This window comes from Mugil cephalus, chromosome 22, assembly GCF_022458985.1.
Source record: "Mugil cephalus isolate CIBA_MC_2020 chromosome 22, CIBA_Mcephalus_1.1, whole genome shotgun sequence".
Lineage (NCBI taxonomy): Eukaryota > Metazoa > Chordata > Actinopteri > Mugiliformes > Mugilidae > Mugil > Mugil cephalus.
In genome coordinates, this window is record NC_061791.1 from 5,247,195 (window position 1) to 5,265,390 (window position 18,196).

The following is an 18,196-nucleotide window of genomic DNA, read 5'->3' on the forward strand; positions in this document are numbered from 1 at the left end:
TCTATGAAAATATTTAAAAAAAAAAAAAAAAAAAGCTTGTGTATGGTGTATGGTGTATTGCTTAACATGGCATGTGGAGACATTTGCAGTTCAGTATGTTTTGAGTCTACCTTTTGCAACTGTCTAGACTTTTGCTTTGAGGTCGTCTTTACACTTGCATTGTGTGTTTTACATTTTAGTATATTTAATCCTATATTTAACGCTCACTATTATATTTCTGAACATTCCCAAAGGGACGGCTGCTTTGTGTAAAGACATGGAAACCTGTTGACAATCGTCTGCTGCTGCTTTTGCTTTTGAAAAAAAGAAAAAAAAAGAAAAAAATATTGTCACGGCTCATTTACGAGTAGGAATTTCCGCTTCCCTTTTATTCTCTACATGATAACGTTCAGACTGCAAGCATTTAGTCATTAACCAGTGAATGTAAACGTTTTGGAAAGGAAAAGAATTTTTGCCACGACGAGTTTAAAGCATATAACGGGAACTGCGATTTGTGCTTTGCATTATGAAACTATGATAACCGGAGAAGCGTTGCTTTCAACATTAGCACGTAAACGCAACATCTATTTTACCCTTAAAGGTTAACTTCCGGGTAAAAGTATCGGAAACATTTCTGTGTGGCAGAAAGGCGGATCCCTGTCTGGGAAGAAGAACTTACCGTTTTACCTGTTCCCTATTCGGAGGGTCAGCAAATTTGAAACGAAAATTTTTATCTCGAGCATTTAAAGGGGGATTCTATTCAAACGGAATCTGCTAGCGCGCTAACCGCGACGTTAGGAAGAGTTTTGTGGCTGGAGCTAGCTTACTTTGAAAGCACTAGCATTCAACTTGGCGTAACAAGAGCAGCCACAGGAAGATGGAAGATAACGAAGACAAAAACCTGATTTGGGCACTGAAGACCGGAGACCTGGACGAGGTCAAAGCCAAACTGGCAACGGTGAGGGTGATGTTATTTGAGTGGACAAGCTAGGGTCCGACAGGTGGCTGCTTAGCCTGTGATTGGGAATGCTAACAAGAAAAACTTGCTAACTAGATAGCGGGTAGGTTGGGAAATGTGAAGTTAGGTAACCCAAAACTGGCAAGCTAACGGGGCTTGGTGAATCCCGTACGTTTGCCGTTAGTCTTTTTAATTAAGGGAAATTTTGTGTGGGAGCATTTGCACGGCGGCGAAGCACGTTAGCACGGACTCCGGTGTGAGTCTGGTTAGCATAGTTAGCCTCAGACAGTGAGTCAGAGCTTTAGGAATGCTTTAATGTCAACCTACTGTGTCATAAAGCGCTCATTTGGTTTAAAAAATGAAGAAAATAGGTTGTTTTTAAATGAGAGGATGAAGAGTAACTTATATAGCCAACCCTGCTATTGTGCTGAGTATTTTGTCATCTTATCATAGACAACCCTTAAAGAGTAAGAACTTTTTTTTTTAAATTATCTTTAGGGGTCCTGGGATAAAGTCTCAGGGTGCTTGAGTATCCCTAGAAATGGGTGTGTATGGGCTGTACTTTAAACGAAACATATTTTCGTTTTGACTGATTCATAGCTGGTTAGCACACTACACAGTTGGGGAAGTTGTGTATATATAAACACACACACATAATATAAATATATATGTGCTCAGAGTTTACAGATTATGAACAGTGTGTACATGGTTGACAGTGTGAGTAGTGCATGAAATAGGTAATCCCCAACACTACGGAATAAACATGCAATAAAACAACATTGAAACATCCAAATAAGAGAAAAGAAATACCATGCAAAACCATCCAAATATAATAAACAACATTCAAATGTCAGCGAAGGAGCAGCACGCAGAGAGCACAGTCTGGTTTTCAAAGCAGGGAGAGAGACGATGTTGTGGGTGATGTCAGGTGGTCCACGGGCGAGGTTGTGGACAGCCTTAAAAGTGTACAGAAGTGTACAGTATGCGCTTTAGTGTCAGGTAACCGCTATGCTGGCCTTGTTAGCTGGCTAACCGGCCAGACAGGCCCAGGATCCAGCACAGTCTGATAAGCTGCTGCTGCTGCTGCTGCTGCATAGCTTGAATGACAATGACAAAAAAACAAAAAAAACAGTGGACTAAAAATAAAAATCTGTTTGTTTTGCACACAAAAGCTTTTTCTAGCTAGTCTTCCAGAACAGGAATAGAAAGTCCCATCTTAGACCGTTGTAAACAATTAGTTGAATGTAGCTTTAAGATAAGATATGTCTTTATTTATCCCACAATGGGGGGGCATGCACATTGTTTGGCAGCAGCGAAACAGAAACAAACAGAAACATTCAACACTCGCAACAAACAGTGCTCATATAGGTGGACTACATATGGGAAAAAATAACATGAAAGATATATGACGAGGAAGTCAGACGACAAATAAGATATGAAAGTTTGAGCATACTTATATATGTACACACAGATATACATCTACAAGTTGAGGATACAGACAGTGGGTGAAGAAGTCTGTCACTTTTAGAGCTTTTCAGGGCTCTAACAGTCTCATGGAGGGGGTGGGAGGTGTTGTCCATGTAGCTAAATGAATAACTTATTTGACTCTAACTAGGTAGTGCTTGTTAAATTACTGCACTCTAGTATACAATTAGGTTGCAGATTAAATTGCATTATCCCTATAGTTAACCAACTTTATTGCACTTACACCTGTAAAGTGCACTTATCTGTTTCTTATTGGGTCCTTCTCATTTATGAGTCATCACTGATTAATCTGCAGTCGTTGTTAGAGTTGCTGAATTTTAAGCAGAATTAGATTTGTAGCCCTTCCTTTAACTTTTCTCCCCGCAGGAAGAGGTTTACTATTTCTGACGGTCCCGTTTCAACGCTGTGTTCACGCTACCAGCGGAAAAAGCAACAGGCCGCAAGTCATTTTTAATGAAAGCCGGTGATGTGAGGCTGCAAACTGATGCCCAGCACTTGCCGCTGCGTGACAATGAAAATCAATTTTCAGCACTCCACTGACACGGCATCAGTCAATCATGCACCAATCAGCCGCAACATTAAAACCCCTCGCAGGGGAAGTGAATAACACTGACCAGCTTGTGACAGTTCAGTGTTCTGCCGGGGAAACTTCTGGACCTGTATCTGCGTGGATGTTCCACGTGAATACCAGACCAGGCAGCCGTGGCAATGACACCGATTGATGGCGTCAGCCTGACACGGACACGCACAAAAATGGCTTAGGAACAACTCAAAGAACAGATCCCAAACTAATCAAGCACAGAGGACCCTCCCCTCAAGCTATACGATCCAAAGGCCCCACTTAAACTACATTCTGTTACCAGACACCACAGCATACCTTAGAAAGCCTGTGTCCGTTCTGACGATTGTTTCAGCGGTACAAGGGGGACCTACACAATATAGAAGGTGGTCATTATGTTATGCGATCAATGTGTGTGTCTTATTTGACCATTTTTTTTAACGAAGCGGTGACACAAAGCGCTTAGGCAACACCTCAGTGGTGATGTCAACACGCTGGCCTGCTTGGTAACGCTGCAGTTCTTTATCCTTTCTTTATTGTGACTTCAACCATCGGAGCTGCAGCAATTGAAAGAAACATTTAAACGCCATTAGAAGAGGTCAAGGTTTGATGGCCATCATTGCTAATGGATACCGTGGGGTCGCGCGGAAGATGAAGGATTGTGTTCAGCGTGTTGGACTTGACCTTGAGGGGACGTTGTGATAAAAGTGAGTGATTGGCAGTCAGAGGCAGGGGGCGTGGATTATGATGTTTGGGAATTTATTGGCGACTCAGTCGGTCCTCACTTTCACCTGAGCCCAGGGAACGAGGAAAGAGAATGTGGAAAGAAAGTGGTGGAACTTTTCAAAGATTTGGACCCGATTCATCACACAAGTCAGTTTTTTTACGTTTGGCATTGAAATGTAATTAATCATATGTCAGTATCTATAAAGGGCTGTTGCCTTTGTCTTGTCATAGAGGTAAAAGCACGAGTGTGATTGATAGCGTTAATCTTCTAGCAGTGTATATGAAACCACAATCGACACATACACAGCCCTATCACTAGTTAGTTAAGTAATAATATTAGCCAAATAAATGTGTTTTGTGTCCACTAGGGGAAAGTGCTATAGCAGTTTAGTCAACTTAAAGAAATGCGCATCATTAACGTGTAATGTTGGTGTTTTTTCTAGGAAAGAAAACTAAATCATTGTTTCCTAAGTACCAGGATCCCAGGTCATATGTAATCTGATATCAATATAATAAAAACACTATGCCGTATCTCTCACTGCTATTTGCTCTTCTTTTATTGGCATCTCTGCTTTATTAGATTTTCACCTAGTTGCCCCGTGAGACTGCAAAAGCTAGGCTGTCATCTCAGGTGTTAAATGTGAATGCGTAACAAGATATTCTATATTTCTTCAATTTGTCAATTGCGCAGAGTTTTGAGAAAAGTCGGCACTGACGGCCACATCTGTGATTGATTTGTCTTTCATTGTGCTGTGTGTGTGTGTGTGTGTGTGTGTGTGTGTGTGTGTGTGTGTGTGTGTGTGTGTGTGTGTGTGTGTGTGATTGGAGGGCCACCTGGTATACGGCTCTGCTGTGTGTGTGTGCGGTTAGTATAGTAAGGGGAACAAGGAAGTTGGTGAATGTGTCTGTCTTTTATCTTTAGCACAAGGTTAACAGTCTGAACGCCGCGGCTGTCTAATAAAGGAGTGAGACGGCGCATTCTTGCCACTTCATTTGATTATGAGCTTGTATCAGCAGTGCGAGTTTCTGTTGCAAGTCGAAGCTGGCTTGCAACGATACTGAGTTTGTGTTTTTTTTGTTTTTTTTCTTTCCCAGACTGAAGATGTAAACCGGACCTTGTGCGGTGGGAGGAGACCTATTCATTACGCTTCAGACTTCGGCCACATAGATGTGATGCAGTTCCTCCTTTCCTTGGGAGCGGAAATCAATGTAAGAGCCTCTGCGACCTCACGTTCACACTTTGCATGATCATTTGCCTGCCATCCAGGGCTGCAGCGACCACAAAAATAACCGTTGCCCGGGCCTGCTTCCCTTCGCAGTCTAGGCTCGTTTCTTCGTTTATGCACCAGCGTTATCTGGGTGTTCAAACAAAACTTGTCAGGAAAAGTGTTCTAGTCATGTGGTAGCAACCGATCCACAGCCTCCGAACTCATTTATAATTTGCACATTATATCTCGAGTTACTTGCAGGGCTGTATGTGCAAAACAACATGCATTTTTGAACACAAGTTGAACATTTGGGGGGCCGGGGGGGTGGGCTCTGCAGGAAAAGAGCTTTTGAGAAACAGTCAATAGTGTTCCATCGAGTTTCTACAGTGCTTCCTGACACACCCAAGTCAGCAAGTTGCATCTCTGACCTTGAAGACACAAGGGTTTTACAGTGTGTTCAGCTCCTGCTTTAGCTCCCAAGCTTTAAAAACTTTCTGTTTATGATGAGGGAGAAGGAAAACTTCTCTCTTGCTGAAGCTCCTTTTTTCATTTCATTAGCCTAATAGCATCATTGCATATGTCATGTTTTGACTTACTGTTCCATTGTTAATAAAAATACCAATGTGCTTGCTAAAACTTGTGTTTTTTTCTTGTTTTCCGAAAACTTTCAAACATGATTTGGACAATTATGCTATTAGGCTAGCGATTATAAAAGAAGAATACGCCCTTGTGCCCTATGTTCTGCTGGTTTATGAAGCTTTTCTCCAAGTACTCAGTATCTCTCCTCCGTTCCCTCCACAGTCTCCAGACAAACACGGGTTCGCTCCGCTGATGATAGCCACTTTGGAGGGTCACATCAACTGTGTCAAGTTCCTGGTGGAAAAGGTAATTTTCGCATGAGTGCATGTACGTCCCCCCCCCCGCGCACACAAGTGCGCTGGTGTCTTTCACCCGTCAGTGCATGTTGATGTGTCAGAGGCTGCGAGCCGTGAGTGCTGATGAGGTAACTCACTGGACAAAAGGCCCCTTTAGCCCCGTCCCATGGAGGCCGTGCTCGAATGTTCATGGAGCATCCCGGAGTATAGCTGCTGTTCACTTGTTTTTTTTTTTTTTTTCTCTCTCTTTCTTTCTTTTTTTGTCTGCGTTTTTAAGCAGTTTCATTCACGGGGGCACCGCCCTTTGCTGTCGCTCTGCTCAGTCCTCCCGCCTCGGCCTCCCCCAGGTGTTTAGTCGTGGGACCGGTACCTCGGTCGGCCGAGATCCGATTGCCGCCCTTTTGCGCGTCTAGTCACAGCTGTGAGGGCAGACACGATACTGAGGCGGGCACAGCTGGCACCGGCTGCAGCGCCACAACTGAATAACAAGCATACCATAATAAATGTCCGATCCATCCAGTTTCATCCAGCCACGGAAAACAGATTTGTGCAGTTCCGTCACAGGCAAATAGAAGGCCTCATTTGCAAGTGGAGGTGCTTTTGTTATTTATTGTGAAAGTCGGTGCATCTGCGTGCGCGTCTTACCTGAATGTTTGACTCATGCACGGTTTTCAGATTGTCTGGGCCACAGTAGTTCTGTTCATTCACAGTCAAAATGAGCTTGAGTGCAGATGAATTGACGACAATGAGTGTGACGCAAACTCAAGTCACAATAGCGACTTGTGTTTACAGTTGACGGTGTCCTGTGACATGTCTCATATTTCGTTATATTCAACAAAAGGTGAGCTCATATGGGTGCAGACAGTACGTAAATACATATACAGTGTCGCCACTTCCTTGCATTGGCCAAACTGATGCTATTTTCCCAGGGATACGAGTTTGGAGTTTGGAGCAGTACAGTCTGAGAGTGGAGCCACGTTTTAGATTATACACTATACTTTTTCATGCGTCAAGTAAAACGAAACTTATCCAAAGAGTCGACACTTGAGCATAGGGCTGGGGCGGTATCACTGTATATCACAGTGTTTTTAAAAATTCTTACACAAAGTCAAACATATTCTGACTTTGGGAGCCACTTCACCATGCCTCACCGTGACGCAGTCGCCCCATGTGTGTTCAGAAGCCCTACATTGAAGCACAAATACTGCCCAGCCCTACTTGACCATGCACCAGCTTTATATTAAAATGTATCCCTAAAATGACTGAAACTCTTTCATTTTGTCCCAAATCCCATCCACTAATATGGAGGCAATGGAGCTTATGACCTATACCGTACTGGAGCCAACCACCAGGGGGAGCTCTACTTTGGTTTCACTTTTGAGGAGCAGTTCCACCATCTATCTTTAAACTTTCTATAGCACTGACTTACAGAATAGGAGTTTAGCAATGGGCACAGCTTAAGTTTGTGCACAAATATTGATGATGAGTTTGGTTTGAAAATTGCACAACGTCATGTAGTGTGAACGTATTTCCTGCAAGGGAAAAACAAGGCAGGGTAAACCAAATTTCCTCATCACAGCTGTTTCACCGTATTATGATCTCGGCTTAATGAAGGTGCGTGGGAGTGGTCACTCTACCGGTAAAGGAAGTCACCACGCTGCACACGCTGCACAGTCACTATGTGCCACTTTTACATGAGTTGACACTTTCAACTGCTCTCGGCAGCGTGGCCGTTTGAGAAGCGGAAACCGCATTCTATTTGTGGAAAACAATGGCGTTCGCTCCGAGAGACTTTTTCCTGTTGGCAGTCGTCTTTATGGGCCATCTACATTCATAAACACAACCGCACGCTCCGGTCCTCGACGAGCCAGCGGAGTCCTGCGAGCAATTTGCCAGCAGCTGGTCATCAAAACTGTTCGACTCTCAGATAGATTGAAGGAAGATGCCAATGCCCACAGGAAGAAAAAAAAAAAAATAGAAGTTTACAAAGTTATAAAGTCTGGCAGCATATTGTATATAGTCTCCATGAAAAGCTGTTATATTAAATCACCTATTGGCTCTAAGTTGTATTAATATTCACTACAATAAGATGAACAGATGTAGAGGGAGTTCTTGGTTGGAAATGCGTGCTCTAGTTCATGTCCACTACCTGATGCATTTAATGTCCACACAGGTCGTTTCCATATCATAATGAAGGATTTGAACCTGCATATTTACCCAGTCACTTCCTTTTATTTCCCTTGCCACCAGTAACATTACCACAGCCACAATACATCCTCCCGAAAGCCAATTCAGTCCAAAATAGACGTCTGCACACGTTCCACCTCTACATTCTAAATGAAAAGCCCTGGGATAGACCTTTTTATAGAAAAATAAATAAATAAATGAAGCCTTCGTCTGTGGTATCATGAGAGATGAGACAGGCAGCCGTAGCTCATCTGAACGGGGATTATGGAGAAAGGCGAGGGTTTAAGCAAACCCATGAGTTTGCTCTGCCGCTCCGGTCCGCGCTCATCTCCACTAAGCACCAACAAGGCTTAACACCCAAAAAGGTCAACAGTCACCGTGGGACCAGATCTCAATATATCCACCCCCGGCAGCTCTGGAAACTCGCCGTGTGTCTTAAAATGAGATGAATAGATTGTCCCGAGGTCTCGTCGCTGGCTGCGCCGCCGTGCATCCACTCCGCGGGGCAGCACCCGCGGCGCCGCATTGTGGCAGATAAAGGCAGCCCGACGAGAGCCCAGCATTGTGGATGTGGCGCCGTCGGACGCCGGCGTTTTGGCAGACGAGAACGGCTCGGCCTTCGACTGCACCCCGGGAGCCGACCCCTGCCCCCCGCCCCTGTTGTTGGTAATGAATTATGAAAGGCCATTTTAACCCCAGAGGTGACCCGGGCAATAAGATCCTGGCGAGAGCGCTGACCGCGGCTCGCAGAGACCGGCCGTTTAATTTGACGCCAACAATGGAAGGTCACACACACATGAGCAGACACACATCCTTTCATGTCTGAGGAAGTCTGTACACATCCATCGACTAGGAAGAGACTCGGTGTTGGTACGTCAAGACAGTTCCTGTTTTTCTCTTGTCTTTCAAGCTTGACTTCTTTAGGCGTCCTCCTTGTGGGTACGTTTCCTTTTTTTTTTTTTTTGCTGCTGATAAAGTTGCATCAACAAAATAAATCAAAAAAAGATTTTCTCGAAAAAGGACTTGATTAACTTTAACCAATACATTTGATGTGAGGTAACCGTTAACTTGTCATAGGGCTTTTGAGATTCACAAAACTTTTAATGCGTAAGTTGATCTGAAGACTATCTAGTTGTAAAGTTAGGGTGATTCGTTGCAGCACTTACACCTGAAGAGTCGATTATCCCAAACAGAAATATTTAAGACATACAGCCGATGGTTTATACCGATGTGCAAATAAATGTCTTCACTGTAAGACGACGATGATTACTTCTTCTATTATTGCATTAAAGGATCAATGCTAATATTTCAGCAGTTCTTTAATAATTATGTCACACCCACTAATACCCATAAAACATGGAAATAAAAGCACTAGTCAACCTAAAATGATTCTCCATTCGTCAGTCTGATCTCTTCTCTTTTGGGCCGAGGATCGGTGCAGCTTGTTAACCTAAACCCAGATATGTTTTTCACCCACAACTTCTCTGACTGCTGCTCCGGCGTAGATATCGATCGACTCTTTTTTCACTGCGTGTTATAAAATTGGCCCTCTTACAGGTCAGCGATGTTTGACTGCTGCCAACAAGTCAGGAGTCTGACAGCGGCGTTGCATTCAAAGTGGACTTTGATCGAGGCTCCGGCCTCAATGTTTGAAACTTCAAGAAACCTTTCAGTTACACTTAGTCACGACTTAATGAAAACTTAATGGACACTTTGGCAGGTCGTTGCCGACCTTTTTCCTGCCTTGTGCGGCTTCACAATCCAGGGCGATGATTCATCTCGGCTTGACGCCGGAAGACGCCGTTGGAGAGTGTATTCCATTCATTACGCCGTGTCTCTCTCTCGGCCTCCAGCTTCTCTTTGACCGGATCAGCTTTGGACCGCGCGGCCATTATTCCAGTTGAGGCGTCTCATTACTGTAAGTGGCGTCAGGAGCGTTTCGCTGAGCCGGTTGGGCTTTGGGGATGGCGTGGTGTGTCCTGGGAGGCAGTACGGACCAGAGTGGAGCTGCATGCGTGGTAGTCAACGTGGTGAAGGGCGAGCGGTTCCTTCACACGTAGCGCGAGTGTTGCCACGCAGTTGTAGAACGGACGGTGAAAGGGCTTAAGTCAAGCAGTAACGATGCTTCCTTCCTCCTAAATGAGGTCTGCGGAGTCGGTTACTAGGTATGGTCTCAAACCAACTACTAATGACTTCCCCAGAGCTGGAGACAAAGGGAGGGTGGTGGTGGTGGTGGTGGGGGGGTAAAAAGAGAAATTTCTTCTTTTCACCCATGGAACCCACCAGAGTAGAGAGTCCAATGATTGGTTACCAGGTACCTGACGTGAATGCAGCTGCGCGGGGAAAAGTTCACCAGTTTTAATCACGGTTTATAGTTTGGTTCAGAAAATGGATAAAGCCACAGTTAATATCAGAAAAAAAAACAAACATTAAAGCATTATCAGTCGAACGCCTCTGGTTTCACTTCCTCCCCCCCCAGGAATCTGTCCTGTCTCCGACAAGATAAATGAAAGCGAAGGAACCCTCTGAGTATTAGCAGATAAAATACCAGGAGGGTGATTCGTTCATTTATTTATTTATTTATATATTTTTTGGGGAATTTGAAGACCGCGATGCTTAAGCCAGTTGGATTTCACACTTTGCTCATGTCTTCTTTTCTGAATTCATGTTGCACTGCAGCATCTTTAGAGATTTGTGAAGGCTCTTGGCAGAAATGTTGCTAAAAAAAAAAACAAAAACAAAAAAAAAACGAATCCACACCTCCTGCAAAAATGGACGTGGGACTTGTGCTCATACTCGAGTCTCAACCAGAACCGACTCCAGGAAGCTAGTGTATTTCTTTTAGCTTTTGCCCACATTAAATAATATAGACTTTGCTTCGCACCTGTTTAGTTTTTTTTGTTTTATTGCCACAAAAGTGAAACCATCCCACTGAGGGACTTTGTCTCGCCGCAGTCGTCATAACTCAAGTTGCGTAAGAGGGCCCTGACAAAGCTGGAGCGCTGACAGGTGGACACTTCCAAGCGGCGCGAAGCATGTCATGAATCGACAAAACTCTCTCCTCCTCCTCCTCCTTTCATCTCCTCACCAATTAGAGACGTGGATCTGACAGGTCACCCCCTCAGCCCCTGGTAAATCTCCCACGCTCGGGATACGCTCCGGTTCTCCCGTGGCACGGAATTTGCACCCAGACAACCGTCCTCGCACTCGGCCGGGGCACTTGAACTGGGTCACACTGTTTGTGATGCCCTGCCTCTCCACCCAACAATGGAGCCTCTCTGCCACGGCTCTGTAAGCCCTCCGCTAAGAGGCTAAAGTTGGCTGGTCAAACAAAGGCACCTCTCTCCTCTGCACGGCCCTCCACTCCTCCAGCGCCCATTAAATCTGTTGTCACTACAAGTGCATTCAACGCGCTGTCTGTCTCTTTTCTTTTTTTTTTATATCCATTTCTTGTCCTTTGCTAATCCAAATGATTGGGTCCACTCCCTTGTCTTTCACATTGATTGTGTTGCGCTGCGGAGCTCACATGGATTTGTGAGTCGGCGTCTGTGACTTTGTTTTGCATGCGATATTTGGAAAAAGATAAGCAAACTGTTAGTGGATGAGTGAAAGAAATAAAGGGATGTTTTGGTTTAATCAGGTTTCAACCAGGGTAGCTGTACAATAAGGGGTAATATAGGTGACCGTGGGCTTCAACACCAATCAGCCACAACATTAAAACCACTGACGGAAGAAGTGAATAACGTGTGACAATTCAGTGTTGTGCTGGGAAATTTTTTAGTACTTCACATGTAGCACCCACCCAGGCCAGACCAGACCAGACAGGATGCAGCCCGACACACACACACACACACAAAAACGCATTAGTAACAACTCAGAAAACATGAAGAACAGGCGTTGACCTGGCTTCACCAAGGCCTGATTGGTGCGCCGCTGAAATCGCTGCATCATCATCCGCTGATTACACCGTTCACTGTTAATGGTTGACCACCATAAAGCTCATGGGAACCATTTCAGTCGCATAAACTGCAGCTCAGTTCAGTTTCTTTCAGCCTTTCTGAAAAAGTGAAACGTTTTTCTGCTTGTCCCTGCTTTATTTACTGGCCATACAATCACTCATCTGCATAAAACAAACCTTCAACACATCCTTATTATTAATGTGACCGGTTTTATTGAAGTTATTCTACTTTTGGACCAGAAATTCCAATTTTACTTGGTCTCTTTATCATCCAGGACCTGTAGTTAGAAGAGCTGAACTATAATCAACTCTCAAAGTAATAATAATAATTAAAAAAAACAGCTAATAGAAATATTGCGTGGAACTAGTTCTGTTAATCTCTGATCATACCCTCCTCATGCTCCACCTTCACAGTTTCTTCTGATGTGGTAAAAACAAAAAGCAAAAGTTTGTTTCGTTCTGTCTTTAGCTCTAAATCTCCTGGAAAAACGTCTGGATGTGAAAGGGCTGTAGTTCCAGGTCTCTTCCTGACCAGATGTGAGCAGAACCTGTCGCACCTACTAAGCACATTTAACGTTTACGTCCTCTCTCCTCCTCCGCAGGGAGCTGACAAATCCCAGAAAGGACCAGACGGCCTTACTCCCCACGACGCTGCCGAGTCCGACGCCATAAAGGCTCTGTTAAAGTGAGACCACGGTGTGGGAGGTGGCTGGACAGGTGGGTGAACGGGCTCACAGATGGATGCAGTGGTCCCCTGTCAGTAGATGGACTCGTCCCCCGCCCCCCCCCCACTCCCTCCCCCTTTCACCCGATCCGTCTCCACACTGCATTTGTCTGTTTGTTGGAGGTTCATTTCGCCTCTCTGGTGATTTTTCCTCACCCTGTTTTCTTTCTTCTCCTCCCCCCCACTCCCCCCCAAGATTTTTTTGGGGATAGGGTTTTGTTTTTCTTTTTGGTCTGTTTGTAGCCATTTAACAGAACGACTCGTCAGTTGTGTCTCCCTTAGGGACCAAACCACCAGGGGGAGTGCTCTTTAACTCGGATCCTAAAACACTGCTCAGATTAGAAATCAGACTCTATAATGGAAACGCAAAGCTTCGCACTTAAACACACCCTCCTCCTACTCACAGTCGTCTCTTAAAACAATAAAGAAATCAAGTGGTAATAGATTAATAGTGTGTTAATATTTTTACAACTTCATTCTAAGTATTGTACGACCAGGGCTTAATCTCTCAAACAGTAATTCCACTGTACTATATTAGATGGACTGAAAAGAAAGGTTGTAAAATTTCATTCGATTAACCTTTCGCTTCGTGCGGCCTCTTCCTCAACCTTTGGTTACTTTTTTTTTTTCCATTTTCTTTTTTTTTTTTCTAAAGTTGACCAAACTGTTCCTCAAATCCAATCTTGAAACTTTGGAAATGTTTTGGTGGGAGAGGTCCGAAAGTGACGACTTTCCTTTTTTCTACTCAGCCCTGTGTCACTTGCATATCAAATAGTGTTTTTTGACAAATTTTGGCATCATTAATGCATATATGGTATTCTGTATTCTCACCAATCACCATGCTGGCTAACTAGAAGACTTGAATGTTGCAATTTTAAAACAAACAAAGAAACAAACAAAAAAAACACTCTGTTACTGAATCCCTTTTGAAGCAATGTAAAAGGCGCATAATAGAATTAGGAGTTTCAGAAATTCGTTGCCACAGGAGTGAGACCTCATGTGGGGAATTATTTTTGCTTTGCGGCTTCTCTGTGTATTTTGTAACTGATGGGCTGCGAATGATGGTTAAACTAGGAGGGTACAGTCGGAACTTGATGGTGGGGGCGCTTAGTATTCCCCTTGCCTTGGAAGTGGTTAGAAGCCCTGCCTGTTTTGCTGCATGTTTAAACTGCCTCTGCTTTTATGCTATCAAATGATCACTGTCCTCTCTGGGTTGCTTTCAGATGAATTACTACAATGTAATGGACAAAAAAGACGCTCTTGCTGACTTTGTTGTGACAAAAGTCTGTAAAAACATAAATAAAAAAAATCTAAAAATGATCTCCGTTATCTGAATCCATTTTTTTTTTTGGCATCTGAAAACTGGGTAAGGGACCAAAGGTTGGCTGCTCACATCATCAGGTTCCTTGTTGACGAGACAAATATTTTCAACAGATTAATGTGACCCAAGCAAAAAAAAAAAAGACATTGGAAATGATACTATTAATAGCAAGTCACATTTGACTACCCAAATGAATTGCACTGATCAGCCACAACATTAAAACCACTGACAGGAGAAGTAAATACCATTAACTATTCTGGGACAATTCACTCTTCTGCTATGAAACTTTAGACTTGACATTCATTCATGTGGATGTTACTTAGACACGTACCACCCACCTACACAAGACCGGGCAACCCCCACCCCATAGCAATGGCATAGGCACACACAAGAACACAAAAAACAGATCCTAAACTGACCAAGTATCTGTGTATCTACATAGGCTCCTCCCTTCAACTCATAGCACCCAGAAGCCCCCCACTAACAACATTTTGTTTCCAGACACCACAGGACACCCTCAGAAGACCCATGTCCATTCTCTGATGAGCTACAACTGTTTGGAGGCACAAGGGAAAACTTTTGATTTCACAAATCGTCAATAAGAATTGTCTACTTTTGCTATGTTCCTTGTTGTGAAGTGCTTCGTGCACAGATAATAACTGCCTGGCTGCTGCCTCACTTGTTTGGAACAGTTGGCCAATGAGTCACCGTTTGTTCCTGAAAGCATCTTGGGCTCACTTGCCCATGCGCACATTTAATTGAAGACGTCATTAAATAAAACTGCCAATCAATTGACTGTACATGAACACCAAATGTCATTCCATTTTCCCTGCCATGGATATTTTTTGTACAAGCATTTTGTAATACAAGCAACATCAATCTATTTGGCAAATTTTACCTTTAGTATTTCCGTAGCCTTGAGCAATCTAATCAGTATTAGTGAACTTAAGCAACTCCCAAACATAAAAAATCATATTCTAATCTTTGTTGTCACACCAATCTACCGCCTCGGGCTGCTCCATTATGAATCATGGACTGACTTTGGCTCCCACTAGATTTGGCTGAATGTCTGGATTCAGAATAAGCTCCGCATTATAATGTGACTGTCAGTTCTGATATAGCGTGTGCACCACGCCGTCCACGGGAAATCATTCCAACCTCACCAAGCATTGTCACAGACAGTTTCGTTATTCTGTGCGACGCTCCATCGCAAAAGAAACTCATGCTTCATTGTAACAAAGGTCAGGCCACGACACAACAGTCGCACCACAACAAAAAATTGCACGTTTATTAAAGAAAATTATCCTTTACTTTACATTAGCTACTCGCACAGTTTGTCTTGGACATGTTGTCTGACTGCAGTCAACCCAGCAAAACAATACATAGCTTGGGGAGGGAGGGGGCATGCCGGGTCCTAATACCTCACCCAACCTGACATAAACCAAGACTAATGTAGTGCAAAGAGCACTACGCTGCAGTTCTGCCCTGTAGCTCGGTATGATGCAGACTTGTAGTTCAGAAGGTGGACCAAAACCAGAAGCCGGATGAGTTTTTAACTACTTTGCAGTCATGCCAGTTCTTAGGTTCCCTATAGGAAATGCTCCAGAGCTCCGACCCACAGAGCAGCGATTCCAAGGAAAACAGAAATCATTTTCTAAGTGCTCACGTTTAGCTAGTATTTTAGCTCCAACGAATGTCACGCCAAAGGGCATTTAGTCAATAAAGTGTCACATCTAACCCAAAGGCAGCTATGTATTAGGTTTCTTGAAGACGTTTTGTCTCCTGAAGTTGTTTTAGATGTGACATGACCTGGATGAATGAGAATCTTTCTTGACATTTGAAACAATAATCAGTGCTTAAAAACTCATTTCTGTTCACACCTTCACTGATTGGGTCTAACCACTGACAGGAGAGTAAATAACATTGACCGTCTTGTGACAATACAATTTTCTGCTGGCAATGGTTTGGAGCTGGCATTCATGTGGACCTGTACCCCACAGCAATCATGAAACCTTGAAAAACATCACAAGGTGTTTGGCCTCCAAATTCTCTTGAAACCAAATGAAGTATCTGTGGGATGCACTGGAACAAGCCTGATCCACAGAAGCCCCTACCCTCAACCCACAGGACCCAAAAGTCCCCACTAATAACATTGTGTTGCCAGACACCGTAAGACACCATCAGAAGACTCCCGTCCATTCTCTTATGAGACTATCCAGCTGTCGGAGGCACATGGGAGACCTACATCCTACGTCATAAGGTTATACGTGATTGGTGTACTTTCCCCGGCCTAACAAATGTGGAATAGTTGGAAACCTTAATATCTCAAAGATGATCTAATAATATAAGTTGTGGTGAGTTCTTGATCGTGGACGTCCCGGAGGGTCCGTGGGGTAGAAGAACCGTGTAACCGAGCATGCGGAGAAGAGTTGCATCAGGTCCTGTCAAAGTAGCGCATCCAAAAAGTGGGAGCTGAAGACTGACAGATGGCTAGAAACTAGAAAGGTCTATGAAGTGTTCGGCGAAAGCTGCAGTGCTTTGTTAATCAGACAGACGCAGGCCTCTCCGGGCCACTTGCCACTTCACATACTCGAGCCTGAGAACAAAGACAAATCAATTATTGCAGTGTGGGCAAACATCAAGATAAAAATGACTCGGCCACGTTTTGACAGCCTCCCCCTTCGTGATTCCGCCCCCTCCCTGACTCATGCCATCTTATTTCTGCTCATTTAAATTACTTTCAAAGTGAGCGACCGAGGGAACATGAGGTCTGCGCCCGGTTGACAGTGATGTTCCTGTAATATAAAAGACTCCATTTTTGCTTTTGTCTCGGCGGCCGGCAAATAATCTTGATGGCAGAACGAGAGTGTGTGCGATTCAGGCTGATGATAAATGTCAAACGAATAAACAGCAATGCATTTTCATTTAGTCCTGGAATTGCTTTGCAGAGGGCCGTACAAGATCCCTGGACAGTTGCTGTGCTTTCAAGACGGCACCAATCCTACTTAGGATCATTAGTTTGGATGTCGTGCTTGCATTCTGTACGAGAAATACTGCTCAGTACGACAATATTCCAAATGTCTCAAAAGAAACAAAAAAAAAATCAACATGCATCTGACCTTGTCGAGAAAAGATGAGCTAAATTTAGTGTGAGAAATGATATTCTGAATCATCATGCAGCAGTTGTTTTCATTTCAGTAGAAAGTCAGAAATAATTAAGAGCATTTAGGATGATGCTGTAACATACATGCAGCATGGGCCCCGGTTCATTTGGGAAAATAACCCTAATTGATTTCTGAATGTCTTCACAGTAATGCGATAATTAGCACATGTGTGCCCACATTTATGTACGCCCACAATCTCTCTACGCGTCTCATGTGTTTCATTTCTTTTTTTTTTTTTTTCCACCCTCACACACTGCAGAGACCTTCCGGTGATCACCCAGCTCAAAATGATGTTTAATGAAGTAGCAAATCCAAATCATTTGCATAATTAATACAGACTCCTGATTGCCTTTCGGGGTGTCTCTCTCTTTCTCTCTCTCTCTCTCTCTGTTTCTAGCCCATTATTGACTCCTGATTTTCTGCAAATCAATAGCCTATTACACTAGGTTCAGTGCGTCACGTGTCCCGAAGTCGACCATGAAGTTGGCCATCAAATCAATAATTGACAATCACTCGTCAAATGTGTTATTTTTTCTAGTAGGTTATTTTGAGATTAGTATAACTGCAGCAGACAAGGGGGTACTTTGCAGCAGATGTTGATGGAACCTCAGGAGTTTTGCAGGAATTTATTCCTACTCTTAAAGTTTCATCTCATGTCTTCTCATCTTCTACTACCGCTTATCTTCACTAGGGTCGCGAGGGTTGCTGGAGCCTATCCCAGCTGTCATCGGGCCAGAAGGCGGGGTACACCCTGGACAGGTCGCCAGTCCATCGCAGGGCTAACACAAAGACAAAAAAACATTCACACTCACATTTGCACCTACGGTCATTTAAGAATTTGGGATCACCAAGCATGTCTTTGGAGGTGGGAGGAAACCAGAGTACCCGGATCCACAATGTGGATCAAGCCCGGCCACTTGCACTAGCTCCTCCGGAAAAACCAGCAGGCCAGACGGGAGATCGTGTCCTAGACCGACCCTGAGGTCTCTTTCCGATGGGGCATGCCTGAAACACCTCTAACGGGTGGTGTCCAGGGGGCATCCTTACCTGAT

General features: G+C 43.9%; 1 protein-coding gene across 2 annotated transcripts; it reads left to right on the forward strand.

Moving 5' to 3' along the window:
- The first annotated feature begins 511 nt into the window (after nt 1-511).
- Nucleotides 512-13,979, forward strand: mtpn (myotrophin). Of its 2 annotated transcripts, XM_047575573.1 has the most exons (5): nt 512-937; nt 4,803-4,916; nt 5,717-5,800; nt 12,538-12,652; nt 13,883-13,979. In XM_047575573.1, exons 1-4 carry the CDS (start codon nt 857-859, stop codon nt 12,622-12,624), a joined length of 366 nt encoding a protein of 121 aa, XP_047431529.1. In that variant the 5' UTR covers nt 512-856; the 3' UTR covers nt 12,625-12,652; nt 13,883-13,979. The 2 variants fall into 2 exon arrangements, with proteins under 2 accessions (XP_047431529.1, XP_047431528.1); XM_047575572.1 differs by having other exon boundaries at nt 531-937; nt 12,538-13,979.
- The last annotated feature ends 4,217 nt before the right edge of the window (nt 13,980-18,196 follow it).

Excerpts from the sequence above, each read along its gene's own strand:
- mtpn (XM_047575573.1), top strand. The coding sequence starts at position 857 with ATGGAAGATAACGAAGACAAAAACCTGATTTGGGCACTGAAGACCGGA. Across the intron at positions 4,917-5,716 it reads CCTTGGGAGCGGAAATCAAT|TCTCCAGACAAACACGGGTT; the intron begins GTAAGAGCCTCT and ends TTCCCTCCACAG. Across the intron at positions 5,801-12,537 it reads TCAAGTTCCTGGTGGAAAAG|GGAGCTGACAAATCCCAGAA; the intron begins GTAATTTTCGCA and ends CCTCCTCCGCAG.